Raw genomic sequence first — 20,840 nt, 5'->3', positions numbered from 1 at the left:
CCGTAGGTCAGCGGCGCGGGCTGTTTCATCTGAGACTGGCTTTTTTTTTCCCTCCGTCTGCATCCATTTGTCAAAGAATCCATCATCCCTTCTTTCCACATCTCTCCTCTCTGACCCCGTGAGTCACGGAGCTCTGCGGGGGGAAACCAAAACAGAAAGCAGAGCAGCCGGGTTCCTCCGGGCTCTCCGACATGAAGACACTCAGAAAGGAGAGGAGGCCCCACTTCAAACGAACACTGACACACATCTAGACATCTGTGTGACCAGGCCTCCTCTCTCTCTCTCTCTCTCTCTCTCTCTCTCTCTGTCTCTCTCTCTGTCTCTGTCTCTGTCTCTCTCTGTCTCTCTCTCTCTCTCTCTCTCTCTCTCTCTCTCTCGACCTCCTCCGTCTCTTCCTCCTCCTCTCTTCCTCTCCAGGTCTGGCTTTGTTTAAGCCTGACAGGAGGTTGTTGACGCGCAAGCCCTCTGTCTGTGTATGTTTTATTCACCGATACTCTCGTTCACCACGGCTGCGCTACGCCACTTACTCTAAGAGCGGGGGTGTCAAACTCAATCAGTGCCAGGGCCATATTGGGGGGGGGGGGACCACAACGAATTCGTGGGCCATAGCCTAACGGGAAAAAAAACGTGTCCACAAACTGCGACCCAAACTGTCCGTTGTTTTATTTGGAAAAAATATATCCCTTTACAATAGGATTCAGTATGTAACATTTTATTAATACATATAAATACAAAAGAAGAGATCAATGATATTTGTCCTTTGCTGCTATGCAGGTGTGCAGAATATGCCGCGACCCGAATCGAAAGGTGTTTAACTCCAAATAACAAGTAACCTTTACATGGTGATACGCCTCAACATTTTAGTGTCCTAGCTAGGATGGTGGCCTGTGCACACTTCTCCTCCGTTGCCCACAGTAAACCCGACACACAACATTTTAGTGTCCTAGCTAGGATGGTGGCCTGTGCACACTTCTCCTCCGTTGCCCACAGTAAACCCGACACACAACATTTTAGTGTCCTAGCTAGGATGGTGGCCTGTGCACACTTCTCCTCCGTTGCCCACAGTAAACCCGACACACAACATTTTAGTGTCCTAGCTAGGATGGTGGCCTGTGCACACTTCTCCTCCGTTGCCCACAGTAAACCCGACACACAACATTTTAGTGTCCTAGCTAGGATGGTGGCCTGTGCACACTTCTCCTCCGTTGCCCACAGTAAACCCGACACACAACATTTTAGTGTCCTAGCTAGGATGGTGGCCTGTGCACACTTCTCCTCCGTTGCCCACAGTAAACCCGACACACAACATTTTAGTGTCCTAGCTAGGATGGTGGCCTGTGCACACTTCTCCTCCGTTGCCCACAGTAAACCCGACACACAACATTTTAGTGTTCTAGCTAGGATGGTGGCCTGTGCACACTTCTCCTCCGTTGCCCACAGTAAACCCGACACACAACATTTTAGTGTCCTAGCTAGGATGGTGGCCTGTGCACACTTCTCCTCCAGCTTGCACAGCTTCATTGACATTGAATTCACCCATCAGGCTGTCATTTCATAAAGCAGACTGTCGACTCTTTTATACTCGCTTGTCCTATTGTCCTTTAGTAGTAATTTATACTCGCTTGTCCTATTGTCCTTTAGTAGTCATTTATACTCGCTTGTCCTATTGTCCTTTAGTAGTAATTTATACTCGCTTGTCCTATTGTCCTTTAGTAGTCATTTATACTCGCTTGTCCTATTGTCCTTTAGTAGTCATTTATACTCGCTTGTCCTATTGTCCTTTAGTAGTAATTTATACTCGCTTGTCCTATTGTCCTTTAGTAGTAATTTATACTCGCTTGTCCTATTGTCCTTTAGTAGTAATTTATACTCGCTTGTCCTATTGTCCTTTAGTAGTAATTTATACTCGCTTGTCCTATTGTCCTTTAGTAGTAATTTATACTCGCTTGTCCTATTGTCCTTTAGTAGTAATTTATACTCGCTTGTCCTATTGTCCTTTAGTAGTAATTTATACTCGCTTGTCCTATTGTCCTTTAGTAGTAATTTATACTCGCTTGTCCTATTGTCCTTTAGTAGTAATTTATACTCGCTTGTCCTATTGTCCTTTAGTAGTAATTTATACTCGCTTGTCCTATTGTCCTTTATTAGTAATTTATACTCGCTTGTCCTATTGTCCTTTAGTAGTCATTTATACTCGCTTGTCCTATTGTCCTTTAGTAGTAATTTATACTCGCTTGTCCTATTGTCCTTTAGTAGTAATTTATACTCGCTTGTCCTATTGTCCTTTAGTAGTAATTTATACTCGCTTGTCCTATTGTCCTTTAGTAGTAATTTATACTCGCTTGTCCTATTGTCCTTTAGTAGTAATTTATACTCGCTTGTCCTATTGTCCTTTAGTAGTAATTTATACTCGCTTGTCCTATTGTCCTTTAGTAGTAATTTATACTCGCTTGTCCTATTGTCCTTTTGTAGTAATTTATACTCGCTTGTCCTATTGTCCTTTAGTAGTAATTTATACTCGCTTGTCCTATTGTCCTTTAGTAGTAATTTATACTCGCTTGTCCTATTGTCCTTTATTAGTAATTTATACTCGCTTGTCCTATTGTCCTTTAGTAGTAATTTATACTCGCTTGTCCTATTGTCCTTTAGTAGTAATTTATACTCGCTTGTCCTATTGTCCTTTAGTAGTAATTTATACTCACTTGTCCTATTGTCCTTTAGTAGTAATTTATACTCGCTTGTCCTATTGTCCTTTAGTAGTAATTTATACTCGCTTGTCCTATTGTCCTTTAGTAGTAATTTATACTCGCTTGTCCTATTGTCCTTTAGTAGTAATTTATACTCGCTTGTCCTATTGTCCTTTAGTAGTAATTTATACTCGCTTGTCCTATTGTCCTTTAGTAGTAATTTATACTCGCTTGTCCTATTGTCCTTTAGTAGTAATTTATACTCGCTTGTCCTATTGTCCTTTAGTAGTCATTTATACTCGCTTGTCCTATTGTCCTTTAGTAGTAATTTATACTCGCTTGTCCTATTGTCCTTTAGTAGTAATTTATACCGGCGTCCTTTATCTTTTCACTTATTGACAATCAAGATGACATGTTCTGTAGAATACTGCAAGGACCTGTTGGTACTGAAACCTGGCCATTTAGCCTACAACACATAGAGGAGTGGTGGGGGTGTGGCAATACACTGGCGTTTGGCGTGCAGCACGTTGGCAGCGCTTGCTGTGACTTGTCAGTGCAGCGCTTCGCGAGCTGTACGGGAGCGGGCCAAAATGACTTGACAACCCAAATCGTTGATAGAAATGGGTCACAGGCCGAATGCGGCCCGCGGGCCTTGTGTTTGACACAACATGTCTTAGAGTTATGGTTGGTTGATTAAAACTGCTGTGTTGGTCAATGGCCCCGGTTTGTGTTTGCTGATTAAAGTGACATTTTATGCGAGTTGGGAGGCGGTAAACACGGCTTCGGAAACATTCCATACTGTTACCATACCAACACTGTTAATACAGCATGTCACAGCTATACGTTTTTACCATGGTCTGTCATAAATTATGATCACATCCTCACTTTCTTTTCCCTTCTCTCTCTCTCTCTCTCTCTCTCTCTCTCTAGGTGTGTAGTTGGTGAGAAGCCAGCTGGCTGGCCCTGGAGACACGCCTTCACTACGATGTAGAGTCCAGAAGAGAGAGAACGAGAGAGAGAGAGAGAGAGAGAGAAAGAGAGAGAAAGACGAAAGCGATACTGTTTACTCGCTACGCACAAGACGGGATAGAGAGCAAGTGAAAGAGTAAGACAGTGGGGAGGACGGAAAGAAAAGATTGAGTGACCGAGCAGAAAGAAGGAACAAGAACCACATCAGGAGGAGATAAGAGCAGAGAAAGAGAGGGACACGGTGAATCATTGACCTCAGGCCCTGCCTCCAAACCAGCCTCTCCCGCCCTCCTCCTCCTTCCCTGCGTTGGAACTGTTCACTCTCTCCCACACCTCTGTCACAACAGGAACCCATTCTTTGCTCTCTCCCTCCACCCGTTCCGCTCTTCCTGAAGTCCCCTGAGGACTTGAACCTTCACCTTTGACCCCACCTGTGTGACCCCTGGATGACAGTCCACCTCTCCCGGAATCAACCCCGTCGAACTTCACTGAACAGACAACACCAGGAACACTTCAGAAGCACTGCAAACGTCAACACCACCATGTGTCACGTGATCGTGACCTGTCGCTCCATGCTGTGGACTCTACTCAGCATCGTGGTCGCTTTCGGCGAGCTCATCGCCTTCATGAGCACCGATTGGCTGGTGGGCTCCCCCCGGACACCGGACGCCGTCTTCAGCCCTCACGGCGCCACTGCAGCCGGCGAGGCCTACCGGCCCACCCTGGGCATCTACGGCCGCTGCATCAAGCTGCCCCACCTGCAGCGCGGCGTGCTGTGCGGGCCGTACGCCGCGCACTTTGGGGAGATCGCCAGCGGGTTCTGGCAGGCGGCGGCCATCTTCCTGGCGGCGGGCATCCTGCTGCTGTGTGCCGTGGCCTTCATCTCCGTCTTCACCATGTGCTTCCAGAGCATCATGAAGAAGAGCATCTTCAACGTGTGTGGACTGCTGCAGGCCATCGCAGGTGAGGCGGAGGGAGACAACTATTGACATGCACGGGCGGCCCCTCGCGTTGCCTGGGGGGGTCGTGGTTTTCACCGGGCAGTGTAGTAGTTAGACACAGCTGACTGACTGTTGAACCCCTGGGATGTAGGGAGAGAGGGGCTTGTGAAGGGGTGGGTGCCGTTTGACCAGCCAACATTCAGCCCCCATCTATCTAACCTTTAGTGCTGCTGTCCCGTCTCTGACCTTCAGAGTTTAAACATTTACCAGAGCAATCAGACCCCGCTGACCACACACACACAAACACACACACACACACACACCCACGCGTACACACACAAACACACAGGACCCCGAGAGTGTATTAACTATTACTCCCAGCTGGTTCTCTGTGTGCTCTAGGTGACCATTAACCCTATAGGTCGGGTATCCGGGTATCCGGGTATCCGGGAAGCACAGCAACCTTGCGCCTCCCTCTTGAGGTCGTTGCCATGAGCGACGAGGTACCAAATATTTGTCATCTTGAGTCGGCTGGGGGTGACGTCACGTGACCTGTGTGTGTGGGTGTGTGTGTGTGTGTGTGTGTGTGTGTGTGTGTGTGTGTGTGTGTGTGTGTGTATGAGTCTCGGGGTCACTGTGACCTGCTGCGGTGAATTATGGGAGGCAGTCATAGGAGAGAGTGAGGTCGTTCCGACTGAATCTGAGCGTTCATCCCTCTCTCCTCTCCTTCCCCGTGCTTGTTCCTTAGACGGTCAGGGTGAAGTCGCCCTACAGACACATATCTACTGTAAGATCAATTTGATGTCTTTTCCACACTATTTGTTAAGGTTACCGGCTCCACCGGTGGACGGTTACCACCTAACAGTGTAACCCACATTCAGAGTGAAAGTGTCAAATGCGGTCCAGTGTTATTGGAGTCGCTATTGAGCCGTAGTCAGAGGACTTCCACAGCTGGACTGATTAGAAAAGCAGAGCTGCTCGTTATGGGTCTGGGAGGAAGAGGATGAGGAAGAGGAAAGGGGGCGAGGCGGAAAGCAGAAATAGCAGGGAGACGTTTCCTTCATGCCCCCAGCCCCCAGGCCCCAGCCCCCAGCCCTCAGCCCCCAGCCCCCAGCCCCCAGCCCTCAGCCCCCAGCCCCCAGCCCCCAGCCCTCAGCCCCCAGCCCTCAGCCCCCAGCCCCCAGCCCTCAGCCCCCAGCCCTCAGCCCCCAGCCCTCAGCCCGTAGCCCTCAGCCCTCAGCCCCCAGCCCTCAGCCCCCAGCCCCATGTCTGAGATGACTATAGGTCATTAAACCCAAAGGGAAAGATGAATCCATTTTGAATGTTATATTGTTTTTGTGCATCTCTGAGTGTTTCATGTGTATCTGAGTTATTGCTGTTCAAGCAGGTAGAAATACAGCCAGTGTGAGCTAGAATAGCTCACTACACTGGAAGTGAATAGAAATACAACTTTTAGATGGTGAAAACGTCCATCATACATGTCAGATTTCAATACTGGCCGATGTCATAACTCAGGAGGGCGTCTTCTCTCCAATGAGCCATTGATCATATTTTTGCGATACTCCTACACTGAGAAATGTGTAATTTAGCAGAGGGTCCACTACCTTTCTCCTATTTGTCTGCCTGGTCAGTCCAGGGTGCTTTACATAGTGCCATTGGAAGGTCGTTGTGAATGTAACACTCCACTCTGCGAGGCACATCGGTCTACAGGTTGAACTTGGTGAGATTGTAGACTGCTAAATTGATAGTGCAGTTTGTTTAGGTGATTTTACAGCCAACTAGCTACTTCACATGCTGATGTTGTCTTTGATATTATTGTGTGTAGCTAAGTGTTCTACCGAGCTAGATAGCCCTTAGAGAGAGCATTGCATTGTGGGTTTTGAGCTGCAACAGAATTTCCCAATGATTTTAACATGTTGCGACAAAACCTGATTATTATAACGACAAAATGAAACATATATTTACCAAAAATATTGTTATCACGTGTTAGTGTTATTTAACACTGTAAATGATAGGTGGTTTTGGGTGGATTTGTCCTTTAATGCCCTGGCTACAGGAAGAGATAAGGACCAAAACACACAGCAACACCATATCAAGCAGTCGGTCTGTGTTGACGTGGCTGGAGAAGTTGGTGTTTCTCCTTCAGATGTCTTTCCTATTGACAGTGACACCTCCACATGTCTGTTAGTGTTTCTCCTTCAGATGTCTTTCCTATTGACAGTGACACCTCCACATGTGTGTTGGTGTTTCTCCTTCAGATGTCTTTCCTATTGACAGTGATACCTCCACATGTCTTAGACCAGAGGGATGGAAAACTCTGTCATTTCTCAGCCAGCCAGCATTCTGTGATATCACTTTATCGTCTCTCTCTCTCTGTATCTCTCTCTGTATCTCTCTCTGTATTTCTCTCTGTATTTCTCTCTGTATCTCTCTCTGTATCTCTCTCTGTATCTCTATCTCTGTATCTCTCTCTGTATCTCTCTCTGTATCTCTCTCTGTATTTCTCTATATCTCTCTCTGTATCTCTGTATATCTCTCTGTATCTCTCTCTCTCTGTATCTCTCTCTGTATCTGTATCTCTCTCTCTGTATCTCTCTCTCTCTGTATCTCTCTCTGTATCTCTCTCTGTATCTCTCTCTGTATTTCTCTATCTCTGTATCTCTCTCTGTATCTCTCTCTCTGTATATGTATCTCTCTCTCTGTATCGCTCTCTGTATCTCTCTCTCTGTATCTCTCTCTCTGTATCTCTCTCTCTGTATCTGTATCTCTCGCTCTGTATCGCTCTCTGTATCTCTCTCTGTATCTGTATCTCTCTCTCTCTGTATCTCTCTCTCTCTGTATCTCTCTCTCTCTCTGTATCTCTATCTCTCTCTGTATCTCTCTCTCTGTATCTCTCTCTGTATCTCTCTCTCTCTGTATCTCTCTCTGTATCTCTCTCTGTATCTCTCTCTCTCTGTATCTCTCTCTGTATCTCTCTCTCTCTCTGTATCTCTCTCTCTCTGTATCTCTCTCTCTTTGTATCTCTCTCTCTGTATCTCTGTATCTCTCTCTCTCTCTCTTTGTATCTCTCTCTCTCTCTCTCTCTGTATCTCTCTCTCTCTGTATCTCTGTATCTCTCTTTGTATCTCTGTATCTCTCTCTCTCTCTCTTTGTATCTCTCTCTCTCTCTCTCTCTGTATCTCTCTCTCTTTGTATCTCTGTATCTCTCTCTCTCTCTCTTTGTATCTCTCTCTCTGTATCTCTGTATCTCTCTCTCTCTCTCTTTGTATCTCTCTCTCTGTATCTCTGTATCTCTCTCTCTCTCTTTGTATCTCTCTCTCTGTATCTCTGTATCTCTCTCTCTCTTTGTATCTCTCTCTCTCTCTCTCTGTATCTCTCTCTCTCTGTATCTCTCTCTCTCTGTATCTCTCTCTCTTTGTATCCCTCTCTCTCTGTATCTCTCTCTCTTTGTATCTCTCTCTCTGTATCTCTCTCTCTCTGTATCTCTGTATCTCTCTCTCTCTCTCTTTGTATCTCTCTCTCTCTCTCTCTCTGTATCTCTCTCTCTGTATCTCTCTCTCTCTCTCTTTGTATCTCTCTCTCTCTCTCTCTTTGTATCTCTCTCTCTCTCTCTCTCTGTATCTCTCTCTCTTTGTATCTCTCTCTCTCTCTCTCTCTGTATCTCTCTCTCTTTGTATCTCTCTCTCTCTGTATCTCTCTCTCTCTGTATCTCTGTATCTCTCTCTCTCTCTCTTTGTATCTCTCTCTCTCTCTCTCTGTATCTCTCTCTCTCTGTATCTCTCTCTCTCTCTCTTTGTATCTCTCTCTCTCTGTATCTCTCTCTCTTTGTATCTCTCTCTCTCTCTCTCTCTGTATCTCTCTCTCTTTGTATCTCTCTCTCTCTCTCTCTCTCATATATATATATATATATATATATGTCTCTCCATTCCACCAGTTTGACTTTCCTCCAATCATTATTTCCACTAACTGTGCAGACCGACCGTACCGTAATGTGACCAAGACTGGGATCAGGTGGCAGATGTTTTTTGGTGAAAGGCTTGACCTCAGAGGGAGAGATTGTGGTTGTGTAGCCAGCGGTGGTCACGTCATCCCAACTGGAGTCACTAGACTGGTCCTGACTCTACTCACCTCATTTACACACACACTGATGGGATGTTCCATAGCGGGATGTTCGGTAATACTGTACACAAGGGGGCGCTATTTTCAAACCCCACTGTGTCCTCTGTATTTCAAAGGTTAGCAATGCTAGCAAAGATGAAAGTATTTGCAGGACAGACATCCCAGCTCATAAAGTTATACAAGTAACAAAAAAATGCTACTCGCAGTTTGCTGCACACACAGAACAAATATTAGACTACAAAGCTATTGATCCAGGAGGGGATTCTCTGCCGTTACCTAGCGAGGCTTGATTTTGGAAGAAGCTAACCATTTAGCTAGATAGCTAACTAACTAGCTACTAAATTAGGAAAACAAATGCACAAATGCAGAGCATTTATCACATTTTAGACAGTTAACATAATAGTTATAAGATATCTGGCTGGTAAACATTGAGTTGTGAATTCAATACTGTAACTAGGTCACCTGGCGACCGCTGCACAACAGTGACTCACAAGGCTCCTGTCTCTCGTCGCGGTGTGCTTGTAAACGAACGCCATGTGACTTGGGGAAATCCGGTGAAATGAAGAACGTGGCCTTCTTTATCGCCCTAACGTGTTGCGCAAGTTGACAGCAGGTATTTGCTTAAAAAGTAGCAACACATATTCCAACTTATTTTTTATTTATTTTTCATTTTAATTCTAAGAAATACTTTCAACGGTATAGTACTGTCACACAGGTGACCTTTGATCTGGGTGCTAGGGCTGGGCTGAGTGATGGCTGATGGGAATTGTGACGCTGACTCCGGTAAACGGACGAGGAAATACAATATGATACAGTGTGACTGACTGTTACAGGTCAGATGATAATGACTGTATTGGAACAGGCTGATTGTGACCACTAGTCTAGATGTTTCTTCTACTGTTGAGCAAACAGAGAAAGCCAAAGTACAATACTGGCCCGGACTGACTGGAACTCAAATCTCATTACCCAATCAAATGTCTGAGATGTCGATGGATCACGAGCAGTGTTTACAAAAGAGCTGGGTGGGTGAGAGGGGGAAAGAGAGAGAGAGAGGGAGGGAGGGAGGGGGAAAGAGAGAGAGAGAGAGGGGGAAAGAGAGAGAGAGGGAGGGAGGGGGAAAGAGAGAGAGAGAGAGGGGGAAAGAGTGAGAGAGAGAGAGAGAGAGAGAGTTTACAACAGAGGTGTGGGTGAGAGGGGAGGGGAAAGAGTGAGAGAGAGTTTACAACAGAGGTGTGGGTGAGAGGGGGAGGGGGAAAGAGAGAGAGAGAGAGAGCGAGTTTACAACAGAGGTGAGGGTGAGAGGAAGCGAGAGGGAGGGGGAAAGAGATAGAGGGAAAGAGGGGGCGAGTCAGGTGAAAGGAAGTGTATTGTAGATAGAGGCTGATAGACATGAATGGAAGGTCCGGTCTACGGTCACGGTGCATATTACTGTAACCCCGAATCAGGCCTTCCTACCGACGGAACAGTAACAACTCCGATATGACTGTGTGGACAGACATCAGGATATCATATCTGTCCCTATTATTCCCTGTTCTCCTATTACACTACAGTCCTCAGTGGAGCAAAGAACACAGAGAAACACAACACTCCCCCAGGTTTCCCACAGGAAAGAAAAACATGTCTAACTGCTGAAACCATTTTCTGAACTCTAGCAGGCCTCCTCCTGCAGGGGATACTAGGTATGCAGGCTTTTGATTCAGCACTGCTCTAAGACACCTGATTCAGCTCTAAGACACCTGATTCAGCTCTAAGACACCTGATTCAGCTCTAAGACACCTGATTCAGCTCTAAGACACCTGATTCAGCTGACGAAGGTTCCCGAGGAGCAGCGGATGAGTGGAGTCGGTGTAGTTATTCATGAGAGTGTCTTTAGGAGAGTGAGGAGACCCAGTTCTTCACCCTCTTGGCTCACAGTTCTACCTGGCAATCACAGCAGCCTGGAAGTTTCCAGTAAGAGTCCCAACCTCCTCCTTCTCTCTCCCTTTTCTTCCCCTTTTTCCTGGAAAGCTAAACTCTAATATTTGTGGAGAGTTAAATGTGTGGAGAGGCAAGAAATATGAGAAAGACGACACAAACTCTTGCATCTCTCTCTCCCTCTGTCCCACTCTCACTGCCTCTCTCCCACCCTCTGTCCCACTCTCACTGCCTCTCTACCTCTCCCTCTGTCCCACTCTCACTGCCTCTCTACCTCAGGCTCTGTCCCACTCTCACTGCCTCTCTACCTCAGGCTCTGTCCCACTCTCACTGCCTCTCTCCCTCAGGCTCTGTCCCACTCTCACTGCCTCTCTACCTCAGGCTCTGTCCCACTCTCACTGCCTCTCTACCTCAGGCTCTGTCTCACTCTCACTGCCTCTCTACCTCTCCCTCTGTCCCACTCTCACTGCCTCTCTACCTCAGGCTCTGTCCCACTCTCACTGCCTCTCTCCCTCAGGCTCTGTCCCACTCTCACTGCCTCTCTACCTCAGGCTCTGTCCCACTCTCACTGCCTCTCTACCTCTCCATCTGTCCCACTCTCACTGCCTCTCTACCTCAGGCTCTGTCCCACTCTCACTGCCTCTCTACCTCAGGCTCTGTCCCACTCTCACTGCCTCTCTACCTCAGGCTCTGTCCCACTCTCAGTGCCTCTCTACCTCAGGCTCTATCCCACTCTCACTGCCTCTCTACCTCAGGCTCTGTCCCACTCTCACTGCCTCTCTACCTCAGGCTCTGTCCCACTCTCACTGCCTCTCTACCTCAGGCTCTGTCCCACTCTCACTTCCTCTCTACCTCAGGCTCTGTCACGGTACGTTCACATCATTTCCTTGTGTTGAGAGGAGGTGAACGCCCCGGTTTTCTGGGAACCAGGAGTAGAATGGCCGGGTCAAAGAGAGAGGGGTGGAGGAGTGTAGAGAAGGGGGTGGAGGAGTGTAGAGAAGGGGGTGGAGGAGTGTAGAGAAGGGGTTGAGGAGTGTAGAGAAGGGGTGGAGGAGTGTGGAGAAGGGGGTGGAGGAGTGTAGAGAAGGGGGTGGAGGAGTGTGGAGAAGGGGGTGGAGGAGTGTGGAGAAGAGGGTGGAGGAGTGTAGAGAAGGGGGTGGAGGAGTGTGGAGAAGAGGGTGGAGGAGTGTGGAGAAGAGGGTGGAGGAGTGTAGAGAAGGGGGTGGAGGAGTGTAGAGAAGGGGGTGGAGGAGTGTAGAGAAGGGGGTGGAGGAGTGTAGAGAAGGGGGTGGAGGAGTGTGGAGAAGAGGGTGGAGGAGTGTGGAGAAGGGGATGGAGGAGTGTAGAGAAGGGGGTGGAGAAGGGGGTGGAGGAGTGTAGAGAAGGGGGTGGAGGAGTGTAGAGAAGGGGGTGGAGAAGGGGGTGGAGGAGTGTAGAGAAGGGGGTGGAGGAGTGTAGAGAAGGGGGTGGAGAAGGGGGTGGAGGAGTGTAGAGAAGGGGGTGGAGGAGTGTAGAGAAGGGGGTGGAGGAGTGTAGAGACGGGGGTGGAGGAGTATGGAGAAGGGGGTGGAGGAGTGTAGAGAAGGGGGTGGAGGAGTGTAGAGAAGAGGGTGGAGGAGTGTAGAGAAGAGGGTGGAGGAGTGTAGGTCAGTGTTCCCCAACTCCTCGAGTACCCCCAGCAGTGCACATTGTTGTTGTAGCCCTGGACAGACTCCCCTGATTCAACTCATTGAGGCCTTGATGATTAGTTGACAAGTTGACTCCGGTGTGCTTGTCCAGGGCTACAACAACAAAGTGTGCTGCTATTCAAGGTCTGGAGTTAGGAAACACTGGTTGAGACAGAGGGCTAAGGGTAGGGGGTTTGACACAGAGAGGGGTGAAATAGGATGCAGGAGTGTGGGGGTAGTGTGGGGTTAGGGGGGTAGTGTGGGTGTAGGGGTAGGGGGTAGTGTGGGGGTAGGGGGGTTGTTTGGGGGTAGTGGGGTTAGGGGGTAGTGTGGGGGTAGTGTGGGGTTAAGGGGTAGTGTGGGGGTACGGGGGTAGTGTGGGGTTAAGGGGTACGGGGTAGTGTGGGTGTAGGGGGTAGTGTGGGGGTAGGGTGGTTGTTTGGGGGTAGTGGGGTTAGGGGGTAGTGTGGGGTTAAGGGGGTAGTGGGGTTGGGGGTCGTGTGGGGTTATGGGGGTAGGGGGTAGTGTGGGGTTATGGGGGTAGTGTGGGGTTATGGGGCAAGTGTGGGGGTAGGGGGTAGTGTGGGGTTATGGGGGTAGGGGGTAGTGTGGGGGTAGGGGGTAGTGTGGGGTTAAGGGGTTAGTGTGGGGTTGTGGGGGTAGGGGGTAGTGTGGGGGTAGGGTGGGGGGTAATGTGGGGTTAAGGGGGTAGTGTGGGGGTAGGGGGGTTATGGGGGTAGTGTGGGGGTAGGGGGTAGTGTGGGGTTAAGGGGTAGTGTGGGGTTAAGGGGGTCGTGTGGGGGTAGGGGGTAGTGTGGGGTTATGGGGGTAGTGTGGGGTTAAGGGGGTAGTGTGGGGTTATGGGGGTAGTGTGGGGTTAAGGGGGTAGTGTGGGGGTAGTGTGGGGTTAAGGGGGTAGTGTGGGGGTAGGGGGTAGTGTGGGGGTAGTGAGGTTAGGGGCGTAGTGTGGGGTTATGGGGGTAGTGTGGGGTTATGGGGGTAGTGTGGGGGTAGTGAGGTTAGGGGGTAGTGTGGGGTTAAGGGGGTAGTGTGGGGGTAGGGGGTAGTGTGGGGGTAGTGTGGGGGTAGGGGGTAGTGTGGGGTTAAGGGGGTAGTGTGGGGGTAGGGGTAGTGTGGGGGTAGTGAGGTTAGGGCGTAGTGTGGGTAGTGTGGGGTTATGGGGGTAGTGTGGGGGTAGTGAGGTTAGGGGGTAGTGTGGGGTTGTGGGGGTAGGGGTAGTGTGGGGGTAGTGAGGTTAGGGGGTAGTGTGGGGTTATGGGGGTAGTGTGGGGGTAGGGGTAGTGTGGGGGTATGGGGGTAGGGGGGTAGTAGAATTGAAACCATACCTCCAGTCCGTCACCAGAGCTGCTCTGGCTGTCAAGGCAACGCAACAACATGTGGAAGCAATTTATGACCTACTTTTCATTTCCGCATTTAATACGATTTCGGTCTGATCTGAGAGAGATGGAGAAAGAGAGAGAGAGGAAAGCTGGTTCGGCATTGCACTTTTTTTCCCATCTCCTGACGAAGCGAGTGACTGGGGCAGACAGAGGGAGGGAAGGAGGCTTAGAGTGCTGGTCTGACATAGAGGTGCAGGAGGCCTAAGAGGCCATTTATCTCTCTCCATACCCTTCTCTCTCCATACCCTTCCCTCTCCATACCCTTCTCTCTCCATACCCTTCTCTCTCCATACCCTTCTCTCTCCATACCCTTCTCTCTCCATACCCTTCCCTCTCCATACCCTTCTCTCTCCATACCCTTCTCTCTCCATACCCTTCTCTCTCCGTACCCTTCTCTCTCCGTACCCTTCCCTCTCCATACCCTTCCCTCTCCATACCCTTCTCTCTCCATACCCTTCTCTCTCCATACCCTTCCCTCTCCATACCCTTCTCTCTCCATACCCTTCCCTCTCCATACCCTTCTCTCTCCATCGCTCTCTCTCTCCATACCCTTCCCTCTCCATACCCTTCCCTCTCCATCGCTCTCTCTCTCCATACCCTTCCCTCTCCATACCCTTCTCTCTCCATACCCTTCCCTCTCCATACCCTTCCCTCTCCATCGCTCTCTCTCTCTGGCCTTTCATTTTAATCCTATTATTCTAACTGTTTCCTACTGAGATGCAGACGGCTGCAGACCCTCAGGCTGCCTGAGTGATCCGCTCCCACGGTAGGGAGGGGAGAGGAGCAGGAGAGGCATGCAGGACAAGTCATGAAATCTCTGAACTAGTGGCCTTACGGTAGTGATATGTGCCTGTAGACATATCGTAGTTACATCGTTCCCAATCTAGACTCGAGTGGACATCCAGCATTACTATTGCAGTTCTATTAACAGAGCTTCCAGTAGTAGACTTCTAGTAGTAGACTTCCAGTAGTAGACGTCCAGTAGTAGACTTCTAGTAGTAGACTTCTAGTAGTAGACGTCCAGTAGTAGACTTCTAGTAGTAGACTTCTAGTAGTAGACTTCCAGTAGTAGACGTCCAGTAGTAGACTTCTAGTAGTAGACTTCCAGTAGTAGACTTCCAGTAGTAGACTTCTAGTAGTAGACTTCCAGTAGTAGACTTCCAGTAGTAGACTTCTAGTAGTAGACTGCCAGTAGTAGACTTCTAGTAGTAGACTTCTAGTAGTAGACTTCCAGTAGTAGACTTCTAGTAGTAGACTTCTAGTAGTAGACTTCCAGTAGTAGACTTCTAGTAGTAGACTTCTAGTAGTAGACTTCCAGTAGTAGACTTCTAGTAGTAGACTTCCAGTAGTAGACTTCTAGTAGTAGACTTCCAGTAGTAGACTTCTAGTAGTAGACTTCTAGTAGTAGACTTCCAGTAGTAGACTTCTAGTAGTAGACTTCTAGTAGTAGACTTCCAGTAGTAGACTTCTAGTAGTAGACTTCCAGTAGTAGACTTCTAGTAGTAGACTTCCAGTAGTAGACTTCTAGTAGTAGACTTCTAGTAGTAGACATCTAGTAGTAGACTTCTAGTAGTAGACTTCCAGTAGTAGACTTCTAGTAGTAGACTTCTAGTAGTAGACTTCTAGTAGTAGACTTCCAGTAGTAGACTTCTAGTAGTAGACTTCTAATAGTAGACTGCCAGTAGTAGACTTCTAGTAGTAGACTTCCAGTAGTAGACTTCTAGTAGTAGACTTCTAGTAGTAGACATCTAGTAGTAGACATCTAGTAGTAGACTTCTAGTAGTAGACTTCCAGTAGTAGACTTCCAGTAGTAGACTTCTAGTAGTAGACTTCTAGTAGTAGACATCTAGTAGTAGACTTCTAGTAGTAGACTGCCAGTAGTAGACTTCTGATATTGTAGTTCCAGTCCCAGCTGCCAACAACGTGACGGAACGTCTTCTGGTGTGTGTCAAAGCCGGGGAACCAGTAGGAGGATCACTGCCTTTTCCTACAACGTCATTCAGGAGTATGGAGATGGTCTGCGCAGGGATACAGAGATATTGAACACAAGACACTACAGCGGCCTGCGCCGTCTCACCTCCACTGGTCACGTGTGGGATTTGGGCAAACGTTTCAACTGCTACTTCAGACCAAGCTTCGATTAGGCTTTCCTCTAGGTTCTGGTGTTGTAACAGAATCCGTGTTCTGTTAAAAGTGGAACATTGTACAGTGCAGGGGTGTTGTAACCGAATCGGTGTGGTGTTAGAAGTAGGCCCCGTCCCCACAGGAAGTGGCTCCATCCTCCAGCAGCGAGAGATACAGGAATCTGAGACAGGGTTAGTCGGTCGGTCACTTCAGTGACTTGGCGGGAGGAAGCCCCTTTTCCTGTTGTTCCTGTAACCTTGTGCTGTAACCTCAGGTTCGCGATGCGGGGAGCATGTTTGGGGAAAGAAGCCTTTTTGTTGCAATGAGAGTTGACACTGGCCAGGTGTACTGTTAGAATGGAATGGAGCAGGAGTCCCATCTGAAAGGGATGGTGAAGGAAATCATTTTAGCCCCGTATAGTATTTATGACCAACGGGAAGTCAGAATGCTAACGTGTTATTGAAACAGGAAGTGTTTTGATACCAGAGAATGTAGCTGTTAGCTGTTCTGTGGATGGACTTTAGATAATGTGCTGTTGTCATCCCCCACTTCTCTGTAGCTGCATTTAAAACACACATTCAATCAGTCACACACATATGTTTGCTGGTTCTAGGTCTATTTAATGCTTTATATTGTTACTGATGAACTAACGCTGGCTCTCTCTCCCCTCTCTCTGGTCCAGGTCTGTTTCTGATCCTGGGTCTGATGCTATACCCTGCAGGCTGGGGTTCAGACAAGGTGCAGCTGTACTGTGGTCAGGACGCGGCTCCCTACCGGTCGGGGCTGTGCACCATGGGCTGGGCCTTCTACACAGCCATGGGGGGCACCGTGCTCACCTTCGTCTGTGCTGTGTTCTCTGCCCAGGCCGAGATCGCCACGTCCTCAGACAAGGTGCAGGAGGAGATTGAGGAGGGCAAGAGCCTTATCTGCCTGCTCTGAGGCTGACGAGGAGGAATGTCACGTCCTACCCCCCTCGTCTCCACTCTGGGGCCCAGCTGTCAATCAAATGGAGCCCCCCCCCCCCCCACAATATTGTTTACCACTAAGACTGACTCTCTGACCTTTGACCCTGTATTGTTGTTATTGTTGATGTGGGAGAAATCTACAGTGCCAAGCTTTTCACAAACGTGTGTTTCAGTGCATTTCCTCTCTCCGCCACCAGAGGTGCTGTCTGTGTTCTGTGTGTTATTATTTGTAATGTGTGCCAGTACCAGCTACCCTGACACCAGTAAGTTTGTATTGTAAATAAGTGTGCATATACTGTACATAGTGATGATGATGATGATGATGATGATGATCTGAGAATGGTGGTCCTCTCAGCTCTGTTCAGGCTGTGTTTTAAATGATGTCACTCTCGCCTTGAATCCTGGCGCGATGATGTCACGACCTGAAGATCCGCCTACCTGGTGCTAGTCAACTGTAATAACTTAAAATCCCAGATAGAAGTTGCCCCTGGCTACAGATCTAGGATCAGATTTCCCAACCCCAAATCATAACCTGAACCTAATGGGGAGGATCAAATAACATCTGACCCTGGACCAGCGGTTAGAGGGAACTTCTGCCAGCGCCAACTTAAGCCAGGTGTGAGTAAATTTACAAGGGAACCACTACTCAGTCCAGTAAACTACTCTCAGACATGGCCTTAGTTTAGCATGGAATCGTGATGTCCTTAAAGCTTACAGAATGTACTGTCAATTGAAATGACCAATGTATGTCTTCTTGGACCCTTGAAATGTATTGATGGGACACCTACACCAGCCATGGTTCACATGGACTGCATGAGCTTGCTAAGAGAGAGCTGTGGTGTGTTTGTGTGTTTGTTATTGTGTGTGAGAGACTGTGCTTGGTTCCTTTTTCAGATATTGAGATGGTTTTGCCTGGACCCCCCCCCCCTTCTCTGATGATCCTAGCCTGGTCTCATTGAGGTCCTCCTCAGCCGACTCCCTATAATCTATGGACAAAAGACTTGGACAACAACACACAAGTATTCATATGAGAGTGTCTTGTTTCAGGGAGGACTCTTATTCCTGCGACACCAAGGGAGGACTGTTATTCCGGCGACACCAGCCACAGCGCTGGAGAGAAACTGTTGAAACGTGTGTTGTTGAATGGTCATCCCACTTTCCCAGCACCTCGGTCTGTCTCTGCCAAACCAATAAAAACAGAAAGAGAAAGAAAAGGTGTCCTGGCTATGAGTTTCTCCAGCAAAGTTCATATCTGTGGGGCTCTCTAATGTAATGTGGGGAAGGATGGGTGAGGGAGGGAAATAAGTGGTGAGTCTTCACTCACTATCGCCAGCTATAACCTACCCCTCACCACACTATAGACCTCCAGTGTGTATGTGCATGAGTCACCCCCCCCCCCACCCATGCATGCACCATGCGTGCGCGCACACACACACACACACACACAGAGCAGTTGATGACTTCCAGATTGGACAGCGTTTCCATGTCACTTGACAAATTTCCCTGTTCCTCCAGAGGGCTGCAGTATGAGACTCCAAGCTCCTCGTCTACTGTCAGCAAGTCAGCTTAGCCTGGTTTTACCCCTCTATCGACTGAGACAAAGAGAAAGAGAGAGTCCGATACTTATTTCATTTTGTGTGGGGAGGTAACCTGATAACAGAGTTATGAAGGCAGCTCTGCTTCCTTATTAAGCCATAATGAGTGTAACACAAGGTGACCCCTGACCCCAGAGTGTTGCTGACTCAGTACTGTCGGTCAGTAGGTGGGGGTTAGAATAGGAGCTTTAGAAAATGGCCTTCTGAGACCTGGAGAATCACAGACCGATAAGAATAACAAAATGACACACACACACACAGGCCAACAACACACAAACAAACCAACTTCCCACACATCATGTGTTTGTCCTACTGGTCTTGATAGGAGAACAGTGAAAGAGGAGCTGTGTGTGTGTGTGTGGTCTAAATAAGAGCATCCCTGTTGGCTGCCATGTCGCTCATCGTGTTCACACACACGCACGCACGCACGCACGCACAAATCTGCAAGAGGATTTGTACAACGTTGAGTTTGTTTAAATCAGTTCAGATGAATAAACACTGCCATCTTCTGGCCGTCTGGATAAATAACAGCAGGAAAATCATTCAAATCAACTGGGTGGGACAGGAAATGGCACTGGACCTATCATTTGAATGAACAAAAGACGAAGACAACCGTTTAATTCACATCTCTTACTACAAATGGGTCCACATAACAAACAATAAACATGCAATAAACATGCATGACTTGAATCCTTTACTGAAAAGATACTAACTGGAAACAATGGTAGGACTCTTTGGTCAGTAAGACATCTACATGTGGGATGAATACAACGTGATTCTTTCTAAATGATCTCTCCTTTAACCCCTTTAACAAAGGAGTTGTCTTTTCCAACCGACCCTTCCTCCTGTTACCCTCCCCTCCCTCTCTTCCTCCTACTCCTGCTACCTTTCCCCCTAAATGTGAGCTACTTCTCAGACTAGTTATGTAGACCTCTTCTAAAGAAATCCCCACTAAGATCACTGTCGTTCTCAGCTCCTTTCATCTCTCTGGGATGAAGGTTGCCCACTTACCACACACAGCTTGAATCAACGCTGTTTCCGAGTCAGTCCAACGGAATGACGTTGAACCGACATGGAATAGACGTTGAATTGACGTCTTGTCCCCAGTGGGCGTGGTCACATAAGCTCCCACTTTGCTGCTACATTGTGGGATAAATCCAGTGTGATTCTCTCTACCTTTTCTCCTCTCTAACCCCTCAATGAAAGAGTAGTCTCATTCGCTCTATCCTTTGTTCTGTCTCCCCCCTCTCCTTCCTCTCTTCTGCCTCTTACCTCCCCCTCCATCTCCCAAGTGTCTGTGTGCTTCTTGGCAAGTAGACCTCCAAAATGTTAAAGTCATCTCTCAGTCTCTCCCTCACTATGTCAAATCAAATCAAATCAAATCAAATCAAATTTATTTATATAGCCCTTCGTACATCAGCTGATATCTCAAAGTGCTGTACAGAAACCCAGCCTAAAACCCCAAACAGCAAACAATGCAGGTGTAAAAGCACGGTGGCTAGGAAAAACTCCCTAGAAAGGCCAAAACCTAGGAAGAAACCTAGAGAGGAACCAGGCTATGTGGGGTGGCCAGTCCTCTTCTGGCTGTGCCGGGTAGAGATTATAACAGAACATGACCAAGATGTTCAAATGTTCATAAATGACCAGCATGGTCGAATAATAATAAGGCAGAACAGTTGAAACTGGAGCAGCAGCACAGTCAGGTGGACTGGGGACAGCAAGGAGTCATCATGTCAGGTAGTCCTGGGGCACGGTCCTAGGGCTCAGGTCCTCCGAGAGAGAGAAAGAAAGAGAGAATTAGAGAGAGCATATGTGGGGTGGCCAGTCCTCTTCTGGCTGTGCCGGGTGGAGATTATAACAGAACGTGGCCAAGATGTTCAAATGTTCATAAATGACCAGCATGGTTGAATAATAGTAAGGCAGAACAGTTGAAACTGGAGCAGCAGCATGGCCAGGTGGACTGGGGACAGCAAGGAGTCATCATGTCAGGTAGTCCTGGGACATGGTCCTAGGGCCCAGGCCAGTTGAAACTGGAGCAGCAGCATGGCCAGGTGGACTGGGGACAGCAAGGAGTCATCATGTCAGGTAGTCCTGGGGCATGGTCCTAGGGCTCAGGTCCTCCGAGAGAGAGAAAGAAAGAGAGAAGGAGAGAATTAGAGAACGCACACTTAGATTCACACAGGACACCGAATAGGACAGGAGAAGTACTCCAGATATAACAAACTGACCCTAGCCCCCGACACATAAACTAATGCAGCATAAATACTGGAGGCTGAGACAGGAGGGGTCAGGAGACACTGTGGCCCCAACCCGAGGACACCCCGGACAGGGCCAAACAGGAAGGATATAACCCCACCCACTTTGCCAAAGCACAGCCCCCACACCACTAGAGGGATATCTTCAACCACCAACTTACCATCCTGAGACAAGGCCGAGTATAGCCCACAAAGATCTCCGCC

General features: G+C 48.3%; 1 protein-coding gene across 2 annotated transcripts in view; it reads left to right on the top strand.

Moving 5' to 3' along the window:
* Nucleotides 1-18,000, top strand: part of LOC115101009 (LHFPL tetraspan subfamily member 2a) — a 90,257-nt gene extending 72,257 nt beyond the window's left edge. For both annotated transcript variants that reach the window (XM_029620152.2, XM_029620153.2), the window contains 2 exons: nucleotides 3,618-4,619; nucleotides 16,504-18,000. In XM_029620152.2, coding sequence (XP_029476012.1) covers nucleotides 4,103-4,619; nucleotides 16,504-16,760 — 774 coding nt within the window. In that variant the 5' untranslated portion in view covers nucleotides 3,618-4,102 and the 3' untranslated portion in view covers nucleotides 16,761-18,000. The remainder of the gene's footprint in view (nucleotides 1-3,617; nucleotides 4,620-16,503) is intronic.
* The last annotated feature ends 2,840 nt before the right edge of the window (nucleotides 18,001-20,840 follow it).

Source organism: Oncorhynchus nerka, linkage group LG19, assembly GCF_034236695.1.
Source record: "Oncorhynchus nerka isolate Pitt River linkage group LG19, Oner_Uvic_2.0, whole genome shotgun sequence".
NCBI classification, from domain to species: domain Eukaryota; kingdom Metazoa; phylum Chordata; class Actinopteri; order Salmoniformes; family Salmonidae; genus Oncorhynchus; species Oncorhynchus nerka.
This window is presented reverse-complemented; position numbering and strand designations above follow the sequence as displayed.